This window comes from Podarcis erhardii, assembly GCF_964252035.2.
Source record: "Podarcis erhardii genome assembly, chromosome: 2".
Lineage (NCBI taxonomy): Eukaryota > Metazoa > Chordata > Lepidosauria > Squamata > Lacertidae > Podarcis > Podarcis erhardii.
The window spans coordinates 36,376,191-36,403,679 of record NC_138498.1 but is presented as its reverse complement, the minus strand read 5'-3'; the positions used below and the strand labels follow the sequence as shown (position 1 = coordinate 36,403,679).

General features: G+C 41.7%; 1 protein-coding gene across 2 annotated transcripts; it reads left to right on the top strand.

The window, feature by feature from the left end:
- On the top strand, positions 1–22,853 carry SRP68 (signal recognition particle 68). 2 transcript variants are annotated; one of them, XR_014153596.1, is made up of 17 exons: positions 1–195; positions 2,367–2,433; positions 3,934–4,047; positions 5,702–5,897; positions 9,296–9,378; positions 9,909–10,018; positions 11,133–11,215; positions 11,893–12,033; positions 15,921–16,019; positions 16,189–16,253; positions 16,829–16,988; positions 18,122–18,216; positions 18,765–18,894; positions 19,354–19,429; positions 19,985–20,037; positions 20,916–21,591; positions 21,721–22,853. XR_014153596.1 is itself a non-coding variant. In XM_081850780.1 (16 exons), the coding sequence occupies exons 1-16, from the start codon at positions 39–41 to the stop codon at positions 21,141–21,143; spliced, it is 1,857 nt and encodes a 618-aa protein (XP_081706906.1). In that variant the 5' UTR covers positions 1–38; the 3' UTR covers positions 21,144–22,853. The 2 variants fall into 2 exon arrangements, 1 of the variants encoding a protein (XP_081706906.1); XM_081850780.1 differs by having other exon boundaries at positions 20,916–22,853.
- The last annotated feature ends 4,636 nt before the right edge of the window (positions 22,854–27,489 follow it).

The window sequence follows — 27,489 nt, the reverse complement described above, 5'->3', positions numbered from 1 at the left end:
CCCGTGATGCCTCGCGCCGCGAGTGGAACAGGCGCAAGATGGCGGCTGAGCGGCAGGTGGTCAGCGGCGGTAGCGGCCGTGGAGGTGGTGGAAGCGGCGGAGGCAACAGCGGAGGCTCCGCGGCGGGCCTAGAGGAGAACAAGGAGAATGAAAAGCCGAAACCGGGCGGCCTCGGCGATAGCCTGGGCCTGGAAAGTATCCTGCCGGCATGACGGGGTTTGGGGAGGGCTTAGTGGGGACGTGTCACTTAAGCGAGCGGCGCAGCCCTCCATGCAGCCCTGGCCTCTGGCCCTCAGGAAGCCTCTGGCCCCTTCGGCCTCCGTGGGCCTTTCTCCCGCTGCCCCAGGGCTGGGGATGTGGCTGTCGGAGAAGGGGCCACTGGCAGATTTCCTAATGGGCATTAGCGGGAGCAGCTGACGTGGACCTTAGGGATGCAGAGCAGCATATTAGTAATAATAATAATTTTATTATATACACCCCGCCCATCTTAGCTTTACAGTAGGGTACAGTTTCAGCCAGGCGTTATGGGGTGGTCGGGGTTTTTTTGTTTGGGGGGGGCTGTTACTCCTTGAGATTTTGACAGAATGGATATGGGATCCAGCAACATATGGCATATTTAAGAAGAACTTTCTCTTTCCACTACCACCCCCTAAACAGCCTGGATTTGCAGGCCACGCCTGTTTCTGAAAGGCTCCGTGTGGAATTTATTTTGTGGCAGTGGGCCATGGCAGACTTATTACCTGGAAAAAAAGCAGTGTTGAAATGTGAAATCCGTGTGCAGTTTGTAGCAAAGATAGCTGAGCAGGGATTCTGAGTCCTGCTTACCGATCTCCTTTTGGAGGAAAGAGTTATTCTTTGGAATTATTTGGTTTCATATACATTTTGGGAGGGGGGGAGTCTTTCCTTTGTAATCTGCTCCATATAGCAGATTATAGAAGTACTGCTAAGCTCTTTTGACTGATATAGCAGCCCTGTGCTGTTGGACATTGTGGAGAAGCATTCATAACTGCTATATAAAAATGAAATGTTATACTGTGGAAAGAAATCCAGGCCCAAAGTGTTATTTTGCTAAACTTTGTGGATCTTTTGGTGAAATTTATTTTTCCTTGGTGTTACCAGCATATGTAACACTTTACCAAGCAATACAAGTTTAAAATAAAAACTTCCACAAAGTCATTGCACCTAGATGTTTACAATTTAGACAGTGGGAGAGACAAGAGGCCATTGTTGTGGAATAGATATACTCTGATATAGAGTGAAATAGTTGTTTATGGATTGATGTGGGCAGCATCAAATTGTTAGATGAACAAAGGTCAGTGTTTGAAAGTTAATTCGGTGATTGGGATTAAAAGTAACTGGTGATCATGTAGAAATGTGTTGTGTGCAGCAGAAAATTTAACAGTCCCTGAAAATAATTTAAAAGCATACCTTTTGCCGCCTCCTCCAGAACTACCACTAAATACTGCAAAGTGTTCATAGTGGACAGTTGTAGCAGTTCATTGAAACCTACTGGAAAGTATACCATTTCAGAAATTCAATATCCCAAACTCTGCAATTGCCACATGCAGTATTAGCTATCTTGAAATAAGGAGAGCATTTATGCTTGCTTGCTATTGTGCTCTGCCCTTTGTTTTGCTAATTGGCTGACTTCCATAAATATTAAGATTTAATAAATATCTTTGTTTCTGTGGATTCAGGAAGAGGGAACCTGTAGTTCATGCTTTTTATATTGTGCGTTTGGAGCCTAGAAAGGTTGATTTTTTAAATTTTATTAAGAACTGATCAGAAGACCCAATGAATTTTTGATGCTTCATTATTTTAAGTGTTTATTCTTCTTGCGTTACTGAAAATGCAGATGGGAAATGTAAAGTAGAGACTACTTTTTGGCTTCTTTTTGAATTTATCTGTACACTTACTACTCTTACTATACTCATTGGCCTATCTGTACCAGTTTTTATTTTGTAACTGTAATAAATCAGATAAGTTAATCTCACAAACTAATGATTATGATTGCAGTCCTCGATACAGTTAACTGGAAGTAAGCCCCATTGAACTTTATCTCATCAAATATCTCTTTATAAATATATAAGGAACCATTGGGTTTCCTAGAATATAGCTTAATTGAATTTAAACAGTGATCTTCAAGCCAACATTGATATATACAGTTGTATTGGCTTTCCAGTGAATTCTACTTGTGGTAATCTGTAAAACTTATTTTGTTTAACACTTTCCCAGTTCAGAAATAAGTATCAGTGTAATATTACAAAATAGAAAATTAGTTATTTACATGTGCTCCAAATAACAACTGTCATTTTAATGATACATCTTTAGCATCCTGTTTAACGTTTCCTTAACAAGTTCTTCAGTCCTTCAGATTGTTAAGGAATCGCAACAGCAACATGGGTTACGGCATGGTGATTTTCAGAGATACAGGTTGGTATACTAGGAATAACGAACGGGAATGATTTGCAGCCAATGTCCTTTTGTCTTTATTTAAATGACTAGGTCTAAACAGATGCTAGTTCTTTCTGCAGTTTTAGCAGGGCTGCCATATTTCAAAAAGTGAAAATCTGGTCACAAAAGTTGTTGAGCTGCTTCTCCCCCCACCCCTAAAGTTGTTGAGCTTTTTAAAGTTTTGCCCAAAATTGTTGAGCTTCTTTAAAAAAAGCAAAAACTTTTGAGCTACTTTTATTGAAATTCACCAAAATCTACACTACCAACATGGGCTGCCATACAACTGGGTTTCCCTGGACATTTCCGTGATTTCCGCCCAGACACTGTTTACAAGGGCTATGTCTGGGAAATTCCGGACATATGGCAAACCTAGTTTTAGAGTACCTGTTCCTTCCACTTCTTTATGAAAATTTGTATCTACTTAACATTTAAAGATACTTCCCCATTTATTTGAATCGTTAAATCGTTGGGTGGCTTTTTTCTTCAATTCTATAAAGCACTAGCATGGGTGTTGCATATAATTTATATAATACAGCTTTTACAGGTGTGTAGTAAAGGTAAAGGGACCCCTGACCATTAGGTCCAGTCGTGGCTGACTCTGGGGTTGCGGCGCTCATCTCGCTTTATTGGCCGAGGGAGCTGGCGTACAGCTTCCAGGTCATGTGGCCAGCATGACTAAGCTGCTTCTGGCGAACCAGAGCAGCGCACGGAAACGCCATTTACCTTCCCGCCGGAGCGGTACCTATTTATCTACTTGCACTTTGACGTGCTTTCAAACTGCTAGGTTGGCAGGAGCAGGGACTGAGCAATGGGAGCTCACCCTGTCGCTGGGATTCGAACCGCCAATCTTCTGATCGGCAGGTCCTAGGCTCTGTGGTTTAACCCACAGCGCCACCCGCGTCCCCTACAGGTGTGTAGAGGAGTATGCAAAACACTGAATGGAAAGCTACTTACTCAGAACTCGTGTGTTACCTAGGCACTAAAGGCTTCATTTCCATAAGCCATTTGGTGCACCACTCTAAAGCAGCTGCTTTGTGGTTCCATTCAGTTCTGTAAATCTGTCATGTAGGCTGCCAAGATTTCCTGATTATTAACATTTTGGCTATGACTACTGTCTTCCACTGTAAAAACTGATGACAGCCACACATGGTGCCCTCTAATATATGAAATGTATTATAGCTCTAGGTTTGTTTTTACTGTCCTCCTCTTTCTTAGTCAAATAGGAGGCAAAAAATGGAATTCAACATTGTGTAAATCCTATCCTTCTGTTAGTGCAAGCTTGCCAGACAGAACAAACTCCCATCCCCTCCTTCCACACACTGTTCTGGGGAATCTCCTTGCCTTCCCAAGCAAAGTGGGGAGGGGGAACCCCACTAGGCTAGCAGGGCTTGTTGCATTGGCTCCTGGAACCTATTTAGTTGAATCCAGCCCAAGTTCTGTTCTTTGTAACAACTAAAAAGTTGTGGTTTTTCTCTTCAGAGGTTACTGCTCCCGACGACTAAGAAGACTCAGAAAAACTCTTAACTTCAAGATGGGAAATAGGCACAAGTTCACAGGCAAGAAAGTAACAGAAGAACTGTTATCTGACAACAGGTACTAGGATGCTCAATAGCTGTGCTGATTTTTAAATTTTTTATTTGCCAAAAGGGGCAGGTAAAGTTATAAGCTTCTGGTTATATCTCTCAATCAGAAACCTCCAGTAGTAAAGGGAAATGGTGCCGCATGCTTATATCAATTGCTTTTGACTACATGTACCTTAGCAGTGCTATTCCCCCATCACCATGGGTGACATTATTCAACTGTGTGCTGCAGATTTGGGGTTCTGGTGAGGAGAGGAGAGAACTGTTCAACTTCAAAACACCGTATTTTTCGCTCTATAAGATGCACTTTCCCCCTCCTAAAAAGTAAGGGGAAATGTGTGTGCATCTTATGGAGTGAATGCAGGCTGCACAGCTATTGCTGAAGCCAGAAGAGCAAGAGGGATTGGTGCACATCAATCCCTCTTGCTCTCCTGGCTTCAGGGATAGCCATGCAAAGCCTCTTGAGCGCAGCCGGAGCGCTCCTGCCTCTTCGCTCAAGAGGCTTTGTGTTGCTTTCTTGTTTCTTGTTTTCCTCCTCTAAAAACTAGGTGTGTCTCATAGTCGGGTGCGTCTTATAGAGCAAAAAATACGGTAGGCAGCCCTGCTCAGTATTATAAAAATGTTTTGAAGCGGATTACTGATCTTTTCTTCCTTTAAATGTAGTGACTTGGAAATCCGTATCCTGACTACCAGACTTCAATATGCATATTTGTATGCTAATTTCTTTGTGGGCGGGCGGGCAAAATGCCATCTTTGTTTCTTTCTACTTTGTTGTGGGATCGGATTTGTTGGGTTAACTGTTGGGATTCTTTAGATAAAATGGGATTTGAGTATCAAGATTCCACATATTTGAATGAAAAAGTTCAGAAGCTAATTCGGAGCTACCCCCTTTCCTGTGTTGATCATTGCTAGTCCAAGGAGCAGCATAGGACCTCGTAAGTTCAGTGTGGATGGCACAGTCCAAAACAGGGACCACAGCCAACCTCAAAACAATTTGCTCAAGGTACCTGTACCACCTCCAGGTTTTTACACTACATCTGAAACTGAGGTTGGTTATTTATTTATTTATACATACATACTATGTATAGTCGTACCTTGGAAGTTGAACAGAATCTGTTCCGGTACTCCGTTCGACTTCCAAAATGTTCGAAAACCAAATCGTGGCTTCTGCAGGAAGGTCCTGCAGCCAATCAGAAGCCCTGCTGGATGTTTGGCTTCCAAAAATATTTTGCAAACCGGAACAGTCACTTCTGGGTTTGCCATGTTCAGGAACCAAAACATTCCGGAACTAAACTGTTCGAAAACCAAGGTACGGCGTTATATGCCATTTAAGAAATAAAATAAAGGAATAAAAACACACATACGAATACAATAAATTGAATACAACTTGTATGAATATCAATAACATTTGACAACTAAAACAATTAGACATCAACAAAGCAGGTTTTTTTTTAAAAAATATAGGCAGTTTCCCTACAAATTTTAAGTTATGCAAAAGGAGAATGGTCTTCAGGATGTGCGATCAAGGCTTTAAAGGTGATGGGGTAGATAAATCTGTCCTAACCACAGCAGAACTTGTTCCATGGGTTTTTATTGCCCAGGTGAAATAAAGGAAAGAAATTTGTTTGGAATAGGTTTTTAAGGTGTCTTTACTTTTCTTACACTAGATACTTGCTCTTGATTCTGATGGATGCCGAGAGAGCCTGGAGTTATGCTATGCAGCTTAAGCAGGAAGCCAACACAGAACCTCGCAAACGATTCCACTTGTTATCTCGCCTGCGCAAAGCAGTAAAACATGCTGAGGAGCTGGAGCGCCTGTGTGAAAGCAACCGCGTGGATGCCAAGACCAAGCTGGAAGCTCAGGTTACTGCTAACTTTCAAACCCCTTTTATAGCATAGAAGATATAAACTGACATTTTGTTTCATGTTGGATAAATGAATCTGAATTGTAAATAATGTTAAAACTTCCTGTGGAGATTAGGTTAGGAATGTCCAGTATATTTGTAGCGACTTTTTAAGCCCAAGTTAAATAACAGTTTCACTGAATCAGAATAGTGGTCTGTGAAGTTTGAGACAGATCATTAATCTGAAAACCAGTACAGAAAATGGGGAAAGAAAGCAGATAGCAGCTAATCTTAGACAGGAGTCTGGTTGGGTTCAGCCCATAGAATGTTTCCAGCTGGCCGATACGTATGCTGCTTAGCCAGTGCTTCCTCTTGTAGTCTACCTGGGATTAAAGGACTATAGTATGCCATAGCAGATGCAGCAAAAAGGTCAGGAGATGCAAATGCTTGTTTGAAATAGCAGGCTCTGTTATTTACATATATAAGGAATTGTGATGGAAGGTTGACAAGTGATATATTTGAGGATGGTGAGTGGAATCCAATATAGTGCTAAGTTAATGTTTTGTCAGTGCAATAATTTTGGCTTGTGCAAAGGAACACCCTTCCCTGCACCCTGTTCCATGCAACCTCTAAATCTGTTCTAAGGGTTTCCCCAACCCTCTGGAGCAGATTTGGGGTGTGTGCAGGCCATGCACAGCAAAAATAGAGAGGGAAATTGTCATGCAACTTGAAATAGTTGTGCTGATGAGATGCAGTAGTTGAACACCGCTCGGTTTTTGGAAATATCAGGCTGTAGCGTATCAATTTATGGAAGTTCAAATCTGACATTTCGCACCTTCTGTCCAGAAGGTTGAATCTTCATGCTGTCATATAGGAAGCATAGATAATTGTCCTGCCATTCACTTTCAACTTTAGGCTGAGAAACAGGAAGGAGGTATCAGCCTGTTTGGAAGAACTCTATAAAGTTTGGAAAAATAAATAACAATTATTATCTCTGCCCTAAAAAAGAAATCCCCTACTCTGGTGAGGAGTATTCTATAGTCACAGGATGTTGAGTGTCAGTTGGAACAGAAAGCCAGGGAATATTCTGCTTGAACTCCTTGCAGCTTATATTGGAGGAGGGTAAGGCTGGCTGGCTGGCTGGAAACCTGAACAGGAACACTCCTGCTAGGAGGTTAAGGTGCACTGCAACATTTTGCGGTATATCTTCTGATGTAGCAACCATTGCCTAATATTTCCAGTGGAACTCCCATATATAAAATGAGCCTTTTCTGGGAACGGTCAGACAGTAGCAGGGATAAGGACTTGGGTCTCTTTGGATTCCAGAAGGAGAGGTCAAAGCTAGAAACAGAATTGTTAGAACCCAATACTAAGAATCTGTCTAGAATGTACAATCTGCTGCTAAAATGGAACACACAGGATGAAACGGTCAAATCAGCTATGATTAAGTGGGCACAAGACATTGGTCATGATATTATGTTTGCTGACCGGGAGCAGTTATGGACCACAGGTATTAAATTCACGGCATGTAGTGCCTTAAAAGAGAATATAATGAAAATGATCTATAGATGGTACATGACCCCAGTCAAGCTTGCAAAGATATATCATTTGCCCAATAACAACTGTTGGAAGTGTAATGAATGCGAAGGAATTTTTTATCATCTTTGGTGGACCTGCCCGAAGATTAAGGCCTACTGGGAAATGATCTATAATGAAATTAAGAAAATCCTTAAGTGGACATTTGTAAAGAAACCGGAGGCTTTTCTCTTGGGCATGGTAGGCCAAATGATTCCAAAGAAAGATAGAACATTTTTTATGTATGCAACAACAGCAGCAAGAATTCTCTTGGCAAAGTATTGGAAGACTAAAGAACTACCTACTCTGGAAGAATGGCAGACCAAGGTGACTGAATTTATGGGACTGGCAGAGATGACCGGCAGAATTCGTGACCAGAGGAGAGAGACAGTGGAAGAGGACTGGGAAAAATTTAAAATTTATCTTAAAAATTGTTGTAAAATTTCGGAATGTTAAGATGTCAAGGGATTTGATATAAAGAATTACAGCTGTAAAAATTTAAGCTTAAGAAAATTTTAAAGAGAATTAAATATAAAAATTGGATGAAGGATTGCTAAAAAATTTTAAAACAAGGATGCAGTGAAGGGGAGGTATGGGGAAGTCGTGTTATGTTTGTTTGTTTTTTGTTTGTGTTGTAAAATTAATAAAAATCATTTAAAAAAAATAAAATAAAAAAAAAGGACTTGGGTCTCTTTGTTTCACCTGTGGTGCTCTCCCCAGGTCACATCTCGCACCAGCCCTGCTTTCTTCTTTCAGTGTTTATTAGAGTCCTTGAACTCTAATAAATGCTGCTTCCTTTTTGGGGGGTGAAGCATAGGGAGGGGTGTGTGTGTGTGTGTGTGTGTGTGTGTGTGTGAACTAGCCTATTGCATAAAGGTAAAATTCACATTTGCTGTTCTTCTCATTTTTGCCTCTGGTGCTGCCAACTCCTGGCATGCTACCCCAGGAAGGTTGCCCAGAAATGAATGCAGCCCTCTTGTTAAACTAAGCCCCCTCAGGGCTATAACCTACAAGGGATGGGGCTTTCATTTTTACAAATCCTGGGATTCCTTGATTGAGGCAGAACCAAGAAGAGTGAGGTGGGAGTTTGGGGCCTAACTTGTGTATTTAGTGAATAGGAAACTGACTGTCAGCAGAGCACAGAAAAAACCCAAGAAAGAATAAAAAATTGCTGTGCTGAGTCAGGGTAAAATTCTACCTAGTCTAGCACTGTGTCTAAAAATACCTGAAACTTACAAGTGATTCTCAGCATCTGGTATTCGGGCTTCCTCAGTGCATTCCATTTTTAGCTACCTGAGCTAATAGCAATTGATAAACACATCCTTTAGGAATTTGTTCCAAAAATATTATCTATGCTAGAATCCTTCTATATGCTGATTTGTGACTTATCACACCCAGGCAGCTATTTGACTCTGGCAGCTTAATGATTTACTTATTATAGTGCACATGTTTTTTCATTTACCTAAACACCCTCTGTGTGGTGGTGTAGCATGAATACTTGCGCAACAACTGGCCAGTAAGTACTACAAGTCTTAGTAACGTGTCTTTCAAAACAGCATCACATAATTTCTAAAGCCTTTTCACTTGGGGTTAGGTTTCTGAAAACATGAATTCGAAACATGAATGTATAACTTGCATGATGTATGTAGTGATGTAAATGTTAGGGCTGAATGCCAGGTTTACTATATGAATGCTTGTCGTGGTATTTGAGGTAATGTAGGCAACCGGGGAAAAGAATAGTGTTCAGGCAAGTTGCCAGTCTCTGCTGGCTGTATTCTTGCTGGCTGTAGACTGAGACTGTACTATTGCACCGACTAATAGGCACCTCTCCTTGATTTACAGGCATATACAGCATACCTCACTGGTATGCTCCGCTTTGAGCGCCAGGAATGGAAAGCAGCAATGGAAGCATTCAACAAATGCAAGTGAGTTTGCCCATCCTTCCTATTGCTTTGTTAACATGAAACTGTTAAACTAATCCTATCACATGTTGATGAGTTTTTCCACGCAAATTCTTCTCTGTGTTCCAATATAAATCCTGCCCCCATCAGTTTTGGACCCAGAGTAGTTGTCCTACTGAGTAGCATGATAATAAAGTTAAAAGGAACAAAATAAAAAACTTCCTTCCAGTAGCACCTTAGAGACCAACTAAGTTTGTTATTGGTATGAGCTTTCGTGGGCATGCACGCTTCTTCAGAAGAAGTATCTGAAGAAGTGTGCATGCACACGAAAGCTCATACCAATAACAAACTTAGTTGGTCTCTAAGGTGCTACTGGAAGGAAGTTTTTTATTTTGTTTCGACTACGGCAGACCAACATGGCTACCTGCCTGTAACTAAAGTTAAAAGGCCTTTGTAAGAACAGCTCAGTACTGTTAACTGTAATTTATTTTAAAGAGAAAGGACTGTCATTGTTGTAAAATAGTAACTATTAAGTTTTTATCTTTCTGCTGCAGAACCATATATGAAAAGCTGGCTAGTGCTTTCACAGATGAGCAGGCTATACTATATAATCAGCGAGTGGAGGAGATCTCCCCAAATATTCGTTATTGTGCTTATAATATTGGTAAGTAAACCAAGAAAAAACATATTTTAAAAGACTGCTAGTACTGTTTACATTTGCTGGCCTGCCAAAAGAGATCGAAGGGGCAATACATACTTAAGCATATTCTTGGTGCACCGTTTAAAGTCCAGAGTGTCCCTCAGCTTGATGTTTTGGTAATTTCTGCTTTTATTTGGAATAGTTCTGCCTGTCATAATTGCAAAAAAGAGCTTGAAAATGCGCTGGAGAACACAGAAAGCTGAGAAAACAAGAATCAAAATTGGGCTTTAATGGTTATGAGTTGGATCTAGGTGCTTGCTCCCCCCCTCACTTCTATGCGGTAATTAATATCCCAATTTTTCCATTACTTTCTTTGATCTTGGGGCACAAAATACTTGACAAAAACCTGGTCATTTAAAATAAAGTCCAAAGTACATGTGTCTTGCAGTTTTTTCCTGAAGAAGCTGCTAAAGCTGCAATCTTCACGTGAGGAGGATCTTACCCTTCTCTTTCCAGCATTTTTTTTCCTGCTGAAAATTACCACCCCATGTGCTTTCTCCTCACAGAAACAGCAGTACTTTTTCCTTTATAGATAAAAAATTGGTAGCTTTTAATGTGAAAGGTTTGAGAAATCCCCCCATGTTCTGTCTTCTACCACAGATGAAACTACTTGCAGCTGAATAATATGTAACTTTCCTTTAAGAACGAAGGTTTGTAAATTTGGGGGTCCTTGTGCATAGTCAGCATCTCTTTTTAGCATGGGCTGAAAATATTATTATGAGAATTATTTATTACTATTTATTGAATTTATATACCGCCCTATACCCGAAGGTCTCAGGGCGGTTCACAGAAAAGATCAACATGAAAACCACAATATATACAATCAAAATAAAAACAACAACCCAATAACCCCAAATAGCCAGTAACTACAGAGTTGCCTTTCTCAGCCCACTGTTGCAAATTGGTGTTTATCATTACAGCATATCTGTTTCATGCATACATATTCAGGACACAAATGTAACATGTTGCTCCCAGTGTTCTTTACATTTACTTCACAATCACGAGGCTTGGAATTGTTTTCTCACAATGTAACAAAATGTGCTAGATCACATATTGTACACTGCTATTTGTTTCTTAGGTGACCAGTCTGCTATTAGTGAGCTAATGCAAATGAGACTGAGATCTGGAGGCACTGAGGGGCTTCTTGCTGAAAAACTTGAGGTAATCTGTTCTCTTTTTTTTAAAAGAGCCTTTCTTGCAGAAGTTGGCATAAGCCTGAACTTAGACCAATAGTGTCAAACTTGGATGAGCTGTAGAGAAAACTTGCCATCTAGTGTGTCCTGCAGACATGGAAAGCTATTTGTTATGTTAAAATGAATAACATGCAGATGCCTAGTTGTGTCCTGGAAGACTTGGAACGTTCCTCTCCTCCAACTAGCCACCTAGCAAAGCAGATACATACCAGATGCATATGATCACTGAAGGTGGTTTAGTCATTTGTGCTGAGTGTAGTAAAAGTGCCATGGAACACACTGGGATCCTCGCTAAGAGATCTGACAGCACTCCCTGACTTTATGATGGACAACCCTGATCTAGATAATTTTATGTAGGCAACGATTTTCTGACTAAGCATAATAAACAGAAGAGTCCTTAGTGGTTTTAGGAGCATTTAAAAAAAAATACTTTAAATATTTTGATTTCTGATAATTGCTTGCCTTTAGGGGATATGACAGACTGCTTATTAAAAAAAAGAATGTGTTATCAGATTAATTTTTAAAATACTGAAATGGGTAGATTTTATGGCTGTCATCGTGATTGTTGCACAGATCTAGGTGAAATATTGTGGGGAATACAACCTTCTATTTGCATTTCTAAATAGTAGCTTCTCTGTTTTGCAGTCATTAATCACCCAAACCCGAGCAAAGCAGGCAGCCACTATGAGTGAGGTAGAATGGAGGGGAAGAACAGTGCCAGTGAAGATAGACAAAGTGAGGATCTTCCTGCTGGGGATGGCTGATACTGAAGCAGCTATTGCTCAGGTAAATATAAACTCCCTGCAATCTATCACTGTGATTTTTACTGTAGTCAAAGTCCTGTATTCTTGTGTGTAATTAGATAGCTGTACATCATCCACTTGTGTTGGGGGCAGGGCAGATATACGCCCAGAAAAGTTGTGTAATGGAGCTGTGTGATCAGCAGGTGGTGTAGCTCACGATTTCCCAGTGTCTTGGCTGAACCTTGGCCAAAAGAATGTAGGAGGATATAAGTGATGTGTATTTTCTGACCTATAATTGTTACGATCAGGCATGTCGCCAAGTCAGTGAGTACACTTAGATTGGCTTCTGGAATTATCACATGTTGACATGCAGACACTTGCACGTACATATCGCTCCCCAAATTTTGTCTTGGCTTACTCGTCAAACCCATTTATTGAGTTCACCACCAGCCCCTCCTGTCCCCGAACCTTATTTGTGCAGAGAACTCTGAGAAGTGTTTGGCTTTGTGTTAGGCTTTTGCAGAAGGTGCAAGTAGCACCTTGCTGTTGCTGCATCTTGCCGAAGTCCACTAGGAAGGGAAAGTAAATGTTTTCCCTCTGCAAGGAATAGGGGTGGAGGAGAAAGAAGAGGTGGCTTCTGTTATGCAAATTTTGCAAAAGTACAAGCCATGGATCGCTGCCTCTTCTCCCCCTGTTCTTGTAGAACAGAGATGTCCAACCAGTAGATCGCCATCTACCGGTAGACCCCCCCCAGCTGATCCTGGTAGATTGCAGCAACCTTATTGTGTACAAAAATTGACAGGCGAAAAGCTTCAAAACTCTGTGCAATCCTCCCCCCAGAAAGCTCAACAATTCTGGGCAATCCACCCACCCCACGCACACTCCTCCCTCCAATGGGAGTAGATCGCAGTCTCTTGGGAGTTGAACACGCCTGTTGTAGAATAACAAAGGGAGAGTTTACCTTCCTGTTAGGATTTGCAGGACTGCCGCTGTCTTCTGCAAAAGTCTTAACATGCAAAACTGCAGCTAACTTTCCTTTCCTTCATGGAGGAATGAGCCAGTAGCAAATGGTTGCTGCCAGTTGCAGAAGCTGAATGGGAAGGGAAATATACCACATTTTTTCTCTATGGGAGAAGAAATAAGGAGGGCTTTCCCCTCCCCCTTTCCAGCTGGGTTTTTGTACGAAGCTGCTGCAGGGCAACCTTCAGAAGAAAAAGTGTATTTCCATTTTCTTCCCTGAAGGTACTTCTAGCTTCCCACCAGCAAAGGTTCGTTGGTGCATGTCAAATGGAGGAACAGCACTTGTTACTTGTCATGAAGTAAGCAGATTTAAGGAATCCTCGTTGAGTGGATCATACATGAGTCTTATTTAGAGGCAATCCTATGAGCCAAAGCTTGGTTAAATATCCAGTTCTCACAATTGTTTTTGTACAAGTTACAAGGGAATCTCTAAATGGATACACCCATAACAATATATACAAATGTTGTTTGGCAGATGCTGAACATTATGAAGAAAATACTTTCAGGGTCTCATCAGGCAGAGAAGTACAGTGGTGCCCCGCAAGACGAACGCCTCGCAAGACGGAAAACCCGCTAGACGAAAGGGTTTTCCGTTTTGGAGGCGCTTCGCAAGACGAATTTCCCTATGGGCTTGCTTCGCAAGACGACAGCCCATAGGGAAATCTCCGGGACAGTGGGGAAGCGCAGCTCGTCTTCCCCGCTGTCCTCGGACCTCCTCCGAAGCCTGGCGGCGGGGCGGGGACACCTCCTCCCGCCGCCAGGCTTCGGAAGGATGCCCCGATGCCGGGCGGCGAGGCGGGAACGCCTCCCCCCGCCGCCCGGCATCGGAACGATGTCCCGCGGCGGGGCGGGAAAGTCTCCCCCCGCCGCCCGGCATCGGAACGATGTCCCGAAGCCGAGCGGCGGGGCGGGAACGCCTCCCCCCGCCGCCCAGCTTCGGGGCGGGAAAGCCTCCCCCCGCCGCCCGGCTTCGGGGCGGGAAAGCCTCCCCCCGCCGCCCGGCTTCGGGGCATCGTCCCGATGCCGGGCGGCGGGGCAGGAACGCCTCCCCCCGCCGCCCGGCTTCGGGGCATCATCCCGATGCCGAGCGGCGGGGCGAGAAAGCCTCCCCCCGCCGCCTGGCATCGGAACGATGTCCCGAAGCCGGGCGGCGGGGCCACGAAGCCTGGGCGCGCTGGCAACTCTCCGCAAGGAGCGCTCCCGCTGCTTACGGAGAGGTCCGCGAAGCCTGTCCTGGACCTCTTCTGAAGGCAGGCGGGGGGCAAAAGTCTTTGTCCCCCCTGCTTGCCTTCCCAGGGGCTTTTAAATTGCCCGGACAGCGGAGAAGTCCTCCGCTGTCCCGGGCGATTTTAAAATGCCACCCGCCAGAAGAGGTCGGGGGAAGGCGGTTTCCATAGGAACGCATTAATTGATTTTCAATGCATTCCTATGGAAAACCGTGCATCGCAAGACGAAAAACTCGCAAGACGAAGAGACTTGCGGAACGAATTAATTTCGTCTTGCGAGGCACCACTGTAAAACTGTAACCATGCTTCTGAATCAAGTATTTACTTATTCAAGCTATTAATTCAGTTCAAGTCTATTTTTCCTTCACTTCTGCTCTTTAAGAACCTTTGCTGATACATCCATTTCTTGAAGGAGCTTGTTATCAGTTGCAGTGCACCCAGTGCTTGTCCATAGTTATGTTTAACATGAGTGATCAATACACTAACTTCAGCCTTCTCCCCATGCCAGTACTGAAGCTCTGTTCTCTGTCTGCTGGGCGTTTTATTACTTCATCATTATTCTAGTTGGTTTCCCCTTTGCATGTCTGAAGTTGAAATACTCTCATGGGTGTTGCTGAGAATGCTGTCAGACTTGTCTAGCTTGTCTCGGTGGTGGTTCAGAGTAACCAATATCCCTCCTTAATATTTAGAAACCACCTTTATATATATCTGAAGAATAAGCAGCATATTTTTGAAGTTTATTAATCCAGTTAACATTAGTTGGATGAGTAATTAAAGCTACTATGCCCAAACCTATCCCAAAACTGCTAGGGAGGTTTTCTGAAGGGCTGTTCAGGCTAATGAAACTAGAGAGTAATTGGCTCCTGGAGTGCAGCCCTAATCCTGCAATGCGCAAGCCATGCCTCTCAAACACGCTGATCTAATCAAATCAGGCCATATACCAAGGAAGTGGAACTTTTAGCCTTCCAGAAGCTTAATCTAGGAAAGGCTGATAGTGGGTGGTTCCTTAAACTGGATGGGTGGGGTTCAAGCTGTTTTGGGTGGAGTCTCACACCACAAAGGAACAGGTATGCAGCTTGTGGGGTCCTTCTAGATTCCATTACTTCCTCTGGAGGTCTTGATATTTTATGATATGGCACTATATAAATAGTAATCTTCATGGTGTGGAGTGCCCTTCATCACCTGCAGCTGATGATCCAGCTGCACCTCTGTCTGGATGGGGACAGCCGAGGTTCTGTTTGTCTGGTCTGGTAGTCTATGTAGATTACTACAGTGCATTATACATGGGGTTGCCCTTGAAGATTGTGGTCTGGAACTAGACAATCTAAACATATAACAATGATCCTGGTGGGCTCTTGGTTTTTCTTGCTCAGTTCATACGGTACAGCACTGATGAAACAGTTACAAACAGTTTTTATGAGAAACTACTATAGAAGGCCTTTTTTTCAGTGATTTGAACATAGTCACACTACTTTCCCTAGTGCATCTCAGGAAATGTTAGCCACAGGGCCAAGTTTCTACAGTTTGTTCCGCCAGCAGTGTAACATTCTGTAAAGTTTCACATGATGTTGCATTTCTGAGTTGTTAGAATTCTTAGTGTGAGCTTTTACCTCCTTTAAGATTTCAGAAAAAGTAGCATAGGCCTAATGGATTTTCAGTGTTTCTCTGGTGCTTCTTTGTTTAGGCAGAAGAAGAAGAAACTAAAGAGCGGCTGTTTGAATCCTTGCTGAGTGAGTGTCGAGATGCAATTCAAGCTGTTCGTGAAGAACTGAAACCAGATCAGGTGAGGATAAAGTATTGTCCTTGTGCATCACCTTTTAACTGAGTGCTTGAAGAAAACATCTTGTGACAGACCCTGTAGGGTTACAGTATCTCTCAGGCTTTGAGTTTTTGTTTTATCTCTTGTGTGCTCCCCAAATAAATACAATATAGCTTTGTTCTGCTCCCAACAGAAGCAGCGGGAACACTCTTCAGAAGTGGATTCTGGAAAGGTTACTAATATCCAGTACCTGCACAGGTGGGAGTCCTTCTAGATATTAATTTAGGGTTGTATCCTATGAAGTCATCCCATTTGCACATTGGAATTCCCCACCCCTTCTCTTGCCAAGCACCCACCAAATCTGTTCTGTAAGTTTGGAGAGACCCCATAACAGATTTGAGGGAGCACATAGAACGAGAAGAGGGAAGGGGAAGCTATGTTGCATGAGAAGTGCTTGTGTGGGACATACAACTCGCTTGGAGAAAACCCTCAATATTTATTTAATAGATCTTAAACTCTTAATGGCTTGTGACTGTGGATCATTCAAATCCAGCAATATAATAAACGTTTTAAATATTCCAACATTGCTAATAAGGGTTTGTAAACCAGCCAAAGTTAAACATATTCCAAACTCTGTTCTACTTGTTTGTTTTGTTGCAAATATATCAACGAGAAAAACTTTAAGGTGGTCAGACTAGAGTTATTCTATAAACTTTTTAGGAAGGTTTGACAGTCATCTTGTTCACTTGCCCATTTTGCCTGTTAAGCTTTTATGGTATGTCCAGGTGTTTTTGAAATGGCTTTAACAAAACTCCTTTAATCATGCTTTCTAGTTATCTGACATACATCAAGCTGTCCACAGCCATCAAGCGCAATGAGAGTATGGCAAAGGCACTGCAGAAGGCGCTGCTTCAGCAGCAGCAGCCCGAGGAAGATGGCAAGCGTACACCTCGGCCTCAGGATTTGATACGCCTTTATGACATCATCTTACAGGTAATAGCAATGGAGCAGGAGGAGGTCTTCTGGTTCCATATTTCTTAATCCTTTCCTAAGTTTGCAAATCAGGATCAGAAAGCACAAGTGCTATAAAGCTGCAGGAGATCATTATTTGGCAACCAGAGATCACAATCCTCTGCTGAAAATTCTGTATAGCCTGTAGTAGTGCTTAAATTCTAGAGCCTCATGGTCTCAAAATGAGTCTGTTCTCCTGCCTGTTCATTCCTGCAAGTACATCTTTGCTGTGTTCATTGTCCCTAGAGGACTCCACCTCAAGCACACGGTCCCAGCTGGTCAGCATTCCAAATATTTATAGTCTTTGGGGAAAATGTGGCTTCATTGTAGGGAGACTAAATTTGGCGCATTTGTCACTTTCCTATATGAGCATTTACTACAGCTAGCACATAGATAATTCTGATAATTGCAGGTTATTCTTAAAGGGAGCATGTGGAAAGGGTTTAAGAAAATTCTAGTGTTTAAAAGAGTGATGCTGTAGCTTCTTTATTCAGTTATTTCATATGTTTGTGTTTCTTACTGAAGAAACAACCAACCATCCTGTGAAAACTACTGGTTTGGTTTACACATCACTCTAAGCCAAAGTGTGACTTGGCACAAGTGTTGGGGGCTCCTGGGAAGAAGAGGGTGGTGACTTTGCTTCTCCCCAGTTGTTTTGCTCCTGTTTAACCATGCTGAGCTAGTTTAGCTTAACACGTTGTCCAACCCCACCCTTGTAGTTTGGCTCTCTCCAGACTAGCCATGAGCCATAAACGAAAAGCGAACCTCGATTATGCTTCATGGTTAGTCTGGAGACAACTAAATTGTGAGCTCGCATTTGGATGACACATTAAGCCAAACTGTGGCTTACTTCAATACAGTGCAGCAGCGAAACAACCAGACAGCTGTGCATTCACACCAAGCCATACTTAATTAGTTTTAGTGAAAGATTATCATTACTTTATTTTAACAAGATTTATATACCATTTGATTTTAAAAACAACAATCTGTTTTACAAAAAAGATACCTTCATTTGGAAACCACTAGTTGCATATCTGATTTATGAAATACTATTTATATTCAAGAACTGTTTCTCTCCCCTCCCCCCCTTCTGTTAATTCTCTTCATCATTGAAGAATCTGGCAGAGTTGCCACAACTTCCTGGTCTGGAAGAAGATAAAGGCTACCTAAAGGAAATTGGGATAAAGACACTGGTGTATAAAGCTTACAGGTAATTCTCAAGTAAACAAGGTTACTTGATCAGTTTACCTGTAGCTAAAGAACAGCTAATATTTGAATACAGAGGCATGGATCCCAAAAACCAAGAAGAGAAGGAGAAAGTATAAGTGGTGTTCTGTGAGCTCTTGTGTAAGCTGTACCAGAAGATTTCTTGCAGTGCCATTCCACAGTGTGTTGGTGATTTCATTGCAGTAAACAGGGAAAATACAAACTTATAACATATAAATGTTAGAGGCCCAGAGGAAGTTCTTGCACAGAAACGTAAACAAATAGTTATTATTTCAACACCGATTGAATTTGAAGTCACTTTCCTCAGGCAACATTCTTCTGCTAATTCAGAAGCAGCCCTTTTGTGACTAACAGAAAACCAATTATACTGAGAACTGAGTTGATTGATAACAAGAAGCAGACAAGAAATTGCTCAGCAGAGTGTGCTTCTTTTAAATTGCTTTTAAATTGTTTTTTATATCCTTTTTTATTGTTTGAACTGTTTTTAACATGAATTTGAATGCACCCAATGTTGTCTTCCTATCCCACTAGGTGTTTTTTCATTGCACAGTCATATGTTCTAGTGAAGAAGTGGAGTGAAGCCCTTGTTTTGTATGATCGAGTTCTGAAATATGCCAACGAAGTCCAGGCCCAAGCTGGAACTTATAAGAACAGCTTAAAGGTATGCAACTCTCCAGCATGCAGCAACTTTGTCAGTGAAAGCTCTTGAAAGACCGCGTGCAATTAGCTAGCGGCCATGTGTATACATATTTAACTGGCTCTTTAACTGCTGGGCAGTAATACAATGTTTAGCTTTTGTAAATTCTTGCTCTGTAGACCTTAAGGTACAGTGCGCAAATGCAGCTGTGACTTCCAGAGACTTTCCTCTTCTTTCAGAAAATATACTGAATATATGTATCTCAGTGGTACTGCCGGATGCAGGCTGTGGGGTTGTAATGGCTACTGTGGATTGTATTTGTATATGCACAGTAAATGCTTTGCTTCCTCATCTGTTGTGATTGAAGCTGCTCTGGGTGATCTTCTGTCTCTGAGGAGTTTTTGAACAGTGGTTGAAACTTGCTAATGGCATAAAACTTTTAATACCTGGAAGATGTTTTACATAATTGACCTGATTATTTAGGAGCTGCCTGATGTCCAAGAGCTGATCACTCAAGTGAATGCAGAAAAATACTCCTTGCAAGCAGCTGCCATATTAGGTGAGTGGGTTCCATTTCTTCTGTATAGATTGCTTCTCCCCTTTCAGCATTGTGAAATTGTAGCCTTTTCTCTGCTCCAGAAAAATTCTGGTTCATGCTGTGGACACCTCTTGCCTACGTATATCTAGAACTCTTATCACCAAAACCATTCCCCTCTGGTACCTTTTCTGAAACCTCCACTGGCTTTCTGATACAACATAAATTCCTCATCCTCACTTTCAAAGGCATCAGACCTTTCTGTGACTTGTTCAGCACAACTCACAGTTCTCAGTCACTACTGAAAAGAAACCGGTGTAACTCAAGTGAACATGCAGTCGTTCCTTCCTTCTGTCCCCCACTCACCTGGGTCAAATTTCAGACTGCAGTATTGATGGCACTATTACACATAAATAAATAAAACAGGACAACCACGTATAAATCTCAAATTGCAACAGAGAATAGGAACATGTTCTTAAAGCTGTGACAATAGATGCTTGTATACTATTGATGTGTTTTATAGGTAGTTGCATTGCTAGGAGCTGCATTTTCCTAAAATATTCTTGTGGCACCTTTCAGATGCAGGTGACAACCATGAGACTGAATCACCATCCCAGGTCAAGGATGGCAAGGTAAGACAGTTTTTGTAGCTAGTGAGATGGAAAATAGATTATTTCAGCATAATCAGCAAATGTACCACATGTTGCAGTTTGCACAAGCATGCTTTTAGTTACACAAATTAGACAGATTCTTACAAGTACATTTAATTGCAGATTTCTGCTGCTCATAGACTGGGACTTCCCCTTCCTCCCTTCTGCAGCTCCCACACACCCCAGATCTGCCCCAGGTCCCCCAACCTCCCAGGGCAGACTGGTGTTTTTTTTAGTCCGGGGAGCGAGGAACAGTGAAAGAGGAAGTCCCATTGGGCAAGCGAAAGTCCATTCCTCATCCATAAACAGCTTTGAATTTCGTGGCATTGGATCATGAGGAATAAAAATACTTTTCAGCTCAGTTTTGTAGAATCACCCAGGCATTACACCTGAACTCTATTTAGCATGATAATAAGGACCTTCATCCAGATCTGGGAGGAAATCTGACAGCTCAGAAGCTGTTTAGAGAGAAGAAAAATGAGCGTAGAACAGGTCTAAACGCTTAACCAAGTTTGTGCAACTCTACAGTTGACTCATTATTGAGACGCTGTCAGCTTTCTGTAAGTATGCATACACACACCCTCTCTAGCAGAGTTTAAAATACTTCCTCTTCAGGCTTAGAAGAGAAACTGTCCCGTGGACTGGTTTAAAAGAAGGTTCTGAGGTTTCCATGGCAGTACATCTGAAATATCCATTCTTACTGTACCTGCCTCACTGGCTTAGACATGTTACCCACAAAGTCAGAACTGATGGGGAAGGAGATAATAGGTTCCTGCCTGGCCATTAGGCTAGACTTCACTTGGTAGCTAATGTTGTTTCAACTAATCTTATCTGAGATTTTTGTTTCCTTTGATATCAAGCCACTTTCTGAACGGTTTGAGACTTTCTGCCTGGATCCTTCTCTTGTCAGCAAGCAAGCCAGTCTGGTGCATTTCCCGCCAGAATTCCAACCAATACCATGCAAGCCTTTGTTCTTTGACCTGGCTCTCAACCATGTTACTTTACCACCCCTGGAGGACAAAGTGGAGCAGAAGGCAAAGAGTGGTCTCACAGGATATATCAAGGGCATCTTTGGATTCCGGAGTTAACCGGGGCCATTCTCAAGAAGAGCGCCTTTCTTCTTGTATTTTGGGATGGCTCCAGCAGGTTCAGACCTTAACTACTTATGTCTAAAATGTATGGGAGGTCTTTAATAACTTCCCACTATTCTCTTTGTTTGCACACCTGTTTTATTAGAAACTTTCCACCCTGAGAACATGCATAATGTGGTCTGTCTCCCAACATTTGAAACTGAAGGAAAGAGCTGGAGTCTCAAATCACATTTATCAATCAGTTCAGGCAGGCATAATGCCCACTTTGTGTGGGCTAGGCATATCATCATTTTGTTTTACAGCTGATATGGTACTTTTAATTTTCAAAAAGCTAACCCAGCCCTCTGGACAGTACAGAACAGAGGGGAACCAAAGGCACATATATGTCTTCAGATTTAGACTGTCTAAGCAGAGTATGCAAAAACACACAGCTGGCTAGATATCTGTACTGCCTGCCATTTCTGACTTTTGCTTACAGCCATGTAAACTTTTGTTTTGTTTTTAACAAAAATCAGGAGCTTCAGATTTACAAAAGTCTTGGATTAAAGATATATGATGGTTAAAATCTATAAAGTAAAAATGCGATTGTTTAAGAATACACTTTAAAGCCTATTGTATAGTCTTTCCACATTGAGGCACCACTTCTCAGAACAGAGGAATATGTTTCTCAGAGGGTCTTTCTTAGAACCTAAAGTCTTTTGGCTTCAGAAAGAACAAGCTACTATCATTTTATATCTCGAAAGACTCCTGACATTTCTTCAGTTTCCCTCTTCAACTTAGCTGAAAGTGGTAAATTGGGAGGGTGTTTTTGTTGCTTATTCTGTCTTTTACCTCCTTTCTGACATTATATTTGGTTGTTTTAGGGATTCCACTAGTGAAGAATCAAAAGTGGAGCCAATGAAATCTTAAGCAATAAAGATCTCTAGCCATGTGTTCATGGTGCATTTTTTTGTGAGAGCATTTATCTGTGCTGTGGGAATCCAAGTATCTTTATGTCAATATCATTCCCCCCCCCAAAAAAAAAATATGCATAGGCACAATTATTCTAAACATTTGTGAGCCTGAATTGTATATTTGACTTTTTTGCGAGCTATATTACTGGTCTTAGGTAGTCTGAAATATTAGTTGGAGATGAGAGTCCTTAGCCATATTTTTGTGTTTATATTTTGTTATACTGTGCTCCAGTTTAGCTCTGTTTCTTCTTGGCATTGTTGGAAACAGTTTTGAAACTGGATTGTTCAGTTATAGAAATATTAAACAAAAACTGCTTTTCAGCCGCTCAGTTAGCAAGCTGCAGAGAATTAAAATTTTCAGATTAAAAATAAATTTGGTTTAATTATACCAAAGTTATTGGATGTATGTACCATAGGAAAAGAGTGCCCCACCTGTTTTAAAGAAATGGTCTTTCTGATCTGTCTATGGGAAGGGGGTTTTATAGGGGGGGAAAACCTATTGCAAAAGAAAAAGGAAGTAATATTTTTTAATTTTATCAAGAGATGAAATTTCACATTGAGATGCAGTAGTAATCCAATGATTTGTTAGTTCTGTTGAAGGTTAAATGGAAATGAGATCTTTTGTCAAGTGACTGGGTCCAATCTCCTTTCTGGGGATGTGTCTATCAGTGTTTCGTTGATTGTACTTTGCTTCAAGCTCTGCTGTCGTCCTCTTTTCAGATCTGAATTAAATCTGAGAACTCTGCTCCTCTTACAGATGTAGCCAAACTTTCTTTTTGTTTGCATTCTACCCCACAGCTGTGGGCAACTGGACACATTCCACTCCCTCTGCTTTTGTCCTTGTTTGCTGTCACAAATGGCGACTACTTCCTTTGTGAAACATCCTATGGAACAAAGCATGTTGGTCAGACAGAAGTGAAATCCTGAAACAATAAAGGACTTATTCCTGCTTTCTAAAAGTGTAGTTGTAAACTATTGAAATCAGTGCTGAGCTTCCACTTTGCTGCTTCCTTACTTGAAAGTTGAAAAATTGCCTTTGCAATTGTTGAAGCTAAATTTCTAGGGAGAGTAAAAGCAATATTTCAAACTGTTGCTGCAGTTTTTTTAAAAAAATGCTTCCTGCCACACAGACATGTACCCACTACAGTGGACCCTCCAGATATGAATTAAATTCATTCGGGGGGTCTGTACGTAACACGAAAAGTCCATAACTGGACACTTCCAGGTTTGCCGCGTTCGCAACCCAAACATTACGTATCCAGGGCAGTACGTAACTCGAGGATCCACTGTACTACTATCTTGAGCCAGCTGAAATGGTTCAGACAAACTATGGGATGATTGAGTTGGAACCACTGTGCTTCGGCTGCCCACATGTCTGTTGAAGGCTTCCCCTTCAACTGTTCTTTAGCAATGTGTTAGGGCCTGTATCCAGGTATAGCTACCACCAAAGCAGCTGCTGTTCATAATGGGCACCAGCATATGGGCCACAACCCTTGGATTGGGTCAGGTGTCTGTTAAAGAGCAGAAGGGAGCCTCACTGCTGTGTTTCAGGGCAGTTTGTGCATCACAAATAGATTTCATTTAATGATTAATGGTGTGTTACCCTCTGAATTTGTAAATTGTAAGAGGAATACTGTGAAGCACTACAAAATCATCAAAAGAGAACACAGAAACGTGGGCTTTTTAAAAGCTATGTGAATTATAAAAACCAGGTAGTTTGCATCTGAAGTTGTAGCCTTAAAACAGGCATAGGCAAACTCGGCCCTCCGGGTGTTTTGGGACTACAACTCCCATCATCCCTGACCACTGGTCCCATTAGCTAGGGATGATGGGAGTTGTAGTCCCAAAACATCTGGAGGGCCGAGTTTGCCTATGCCTGCCTTAAAAGTTGAGTCAGGAAAGGTTTGTTGGTGATAGAATGCTAGATCCTCATAGTTGGCTGGTAGTAGTATATAGTTGGTAAGCACATTTGAGTAATTCTTGAATATCTGAGGTGGGGAAATCTATATAGAATGCTTGTGAACAAATTATCAGCATAGAGGCAAGTGGAGTGGGGAGCTGCCTGATAACAATAAAGAATGCATATTTCCCAAAAGCAAACAAAAATTAATGTCGCACTCAATGAAGAAACAGGAATGCAGTATATGGTCGTGGTATTTAACAGTATGAATCACCAGCTTGTTTCCTTTGGTTCAAAAGAATATTGCTTAGTTTCACTATTAGTCACCTACAGTATAAATTCCATCAGAATTCACAAGTGATTCTATAAGAGCCTTGATTTTCTGTGTAGCTTATTGCGGTTCAATGTTGGCTTAGTTGGTCGAGAAATAGGTGATGTCTTTCACTTAGTCCAGGGGTGGGGAATCGCTGCCTGGGGGACAAGTGCAGCTCTCCAATTCCCTCTAAGGCCACACCTCTCACTGATGCTGCCCCACACCCTCAAGCATTTTTGCACATTCTTGAACTGTGATAATGCATCTTGCTTGCCTAGGTGAAGAGATGTGTGCATAGAAACCTGACTGGCTATAGCTTACTGTACCAAGAGAAGAGCCACATCCCTCCTTCTGCCTCCTTTTGCTTCTGGCCCCACCCAGTGCTGGCATGTGGCCTCCAGAAGGTTGGCAATGAGCGACGCCCTAGGCTGATAAAGGTTCCCCCCCCCCGGCCTTGATTATATCATGTTGAAATTCAAACACCTTTGTCTGTTTCTTGTATTGATCAGAAAGGTAAACAGGGTGATTTGGTTGAGCTAGAAATATTTGGCTGCTAGTGATGTCTGTACTATGTAATGTCACAGTTTTTAAGTTAATAGAACAACCTAGGAGTAAAATGTGTTAACTTAGGGAAAACACTGAGGGATTCTTCAGTTCTCTGCATAAGTGCAAGGTAGGATGCAATAAGAACGATACAGATGCAGAGAAGTATCGTTGCAAGACTCAGTTGTGATGAAGAGCAGCTTAGTTCTTTGGAGCCCAGTTTGTTCATTTAAGAGATGGGGAAGCTGTGGACCTCCGTATGCTCTTGGACTCAGGTTTTCAGCAGCCCCAGCCAGCAAAGCCAACAGCCAGGAAGGATGGGAGTTGTAGTCCAGCAATATTTCTGGGTCACAGATTCCACACACCTAAGAGCTGGAAGCCTATTGGACAACACAAGCCTACTAGCTAACATTCCATAGGTTGTCGGCCTGTATAATGAAGTCAGCAACACCTAGTGATAAAGATGTCACAGTTAACTGAGGCAATGATAATGTGTGGAGTATTGTGTCACAACTTTTGACAAGTTTTTGCTTTAAGTTAAAAGGTCAGCAAATAATCATTTGAAATCAGATTAGGAAAACCAGAGAGCAGATGCGGACCTCCAGCTCCAGACAATACCTTGGGGTAGTTATTATGTCCCGACAATTGAAAGCGGAATAAGAGAATGGCACACTCTGCCATCCCAGTCATTCCAGGGCATTCAATTTAAAATGAGAGATCTGTTCACTGTTACAAAAGCTGTAATAGTTGTTTGAACACTGCAGTCAGGAGTTAAAAGAATGAATTTATATTCTATGTGTTTTTCTTTTTCTCTTTAATGTATCCTATCTCTTTTAAGAAAGATTAAAAACTGTAAATGCTCCAGATCTGCATTTTAAAAAATGTGTCTTGCCATTATATGTGCTCGTGTTCTACCTGGACCATTAATTCTGCGCAGACCTGCTACAAACTCAATTTGCTTAATTTGTTTAAAACCAATTGTCATAACAGAGAAAAAAAATATGTATGTATATACAATCTGCTGGTGTGTACTTCCTGCAGTGTTGAGAACAGAAATATTTTTCAAGACCATACTTAATTTACCTTGGTTTCGGTCACTGAGTAGTTGCATTGCTGAAGTCATTGTAGCAAAAGCATATGCTTAGAAAATAAATAACCAAGTTAGCTATCCTTTGGCTTGGCATAGAGCAGTTCCAGCCCAGTTTTGTGCTATCCTAATAACACCTCCCCCCCCCCTTGTTTGTTTTAAAAAAAACAGAGCAGGTGCCAAATTTGGGCCTGATAAATCAATTAAAAGAAAATTAAAGGCATGAACAGCAACTCTGTTTATCAAAGTAAAAGTGCTTTTCTATGGTACAAAGTTGGCCCAGAACAGTTTCTGGCCAAAGAGGGAAAACTTTTCAAGGTTTCTATATACACACTGTTGTGTTTTTTATGGCGTTTTGTGACTGTTCATGTAAATCAAACTGCCTCCTCTCCATATGTTTGAAGAGTAGGCTCTGTGCAAGAACATATCTCTCAAGAAAATTAAACATCGTTAATTGTGAAAAGAAATATTTATTTTTAAAGGTCTTAAAGGCTGCTGTACACAACAATGAACCAAGCAGGTCCATGCAATCTAAACGGTGAAATGAGAGCCAGAGAAGAGGAGACAAAGCAGCAGTTGAAGTGAATACTGTATATAACAAAGCTATGGCTGGTCTGTCTGTTCCAAGTGCTTTATTAGAAACTAAACAAAGCTTGTCCCATTGTGTTGATATCATCCAGCTTGGGCAAAAGGTTAGCACTCTGCTACCCTTACTGTCATAGAGCTAAGTGAACAGAAGAAAAGCAGGATCAGGACTAACAGTGGGAGGGAAGGAGGCTTTCAAGGAGAAGAAAGGAACTGATAATATGTGCCAAGAATATAAACCAAAGATACGTGACTTTAAAAGATGAGCAAAAGGAAGAATAAAAGACGAGAAAAAAGATGGGAAGGAGAAAGTTATCCATCAGTCACAGAGTTTATAACATTGAATAGTGGTAGTGTGTGGATGAATGGATATGCCCCTCTTTCAAGTGGCAGCTGTGGTGTCAGTGCTGCCTCAAATATGCCATGCAAGCTTTCCTAATGGGTTTTCAGAGTACCTCTTGGATACATAACAGGATGAAAGTTGGCCATAAAGTAGTTGTTAATATGGATAAGGAACAAGGTGGCAAGAATCTTGCCCTGTTGCATGGTCACTTTTTGCAGTTAAGCTGTTGTACAGGTTAGAGACAGGGTTACGAGGCATATTTACTACCTGTAAAAAGGTACCGCTACCGTCTGAGCAAGCTGATGAATGGCATTGTCCCTAGAATCCCCTGATGGGACAATGATACACATCTGTTAAAAGCAGATGTGAATCCAAAGCTGTCAGAATGGAAAGTTAGAGGGTTTCTTAATAAGATGTTTAAAAAGTTATTAAAGGATTTTTGCCCCAGCCTTAGGTGTAGATGCTATCAGCATGACAAAAAAAAAAAAAGCCATAATAGTTATTCAACCTAGCAATCTGCTGTAAACAGGAAATAAAAAGGCCTTCATCTGCTGCTTGCAAGATATGTCAGTGCCATGTTATTACCTCCCTGAGCAAAGCATTTTATAAATGGGGTGCC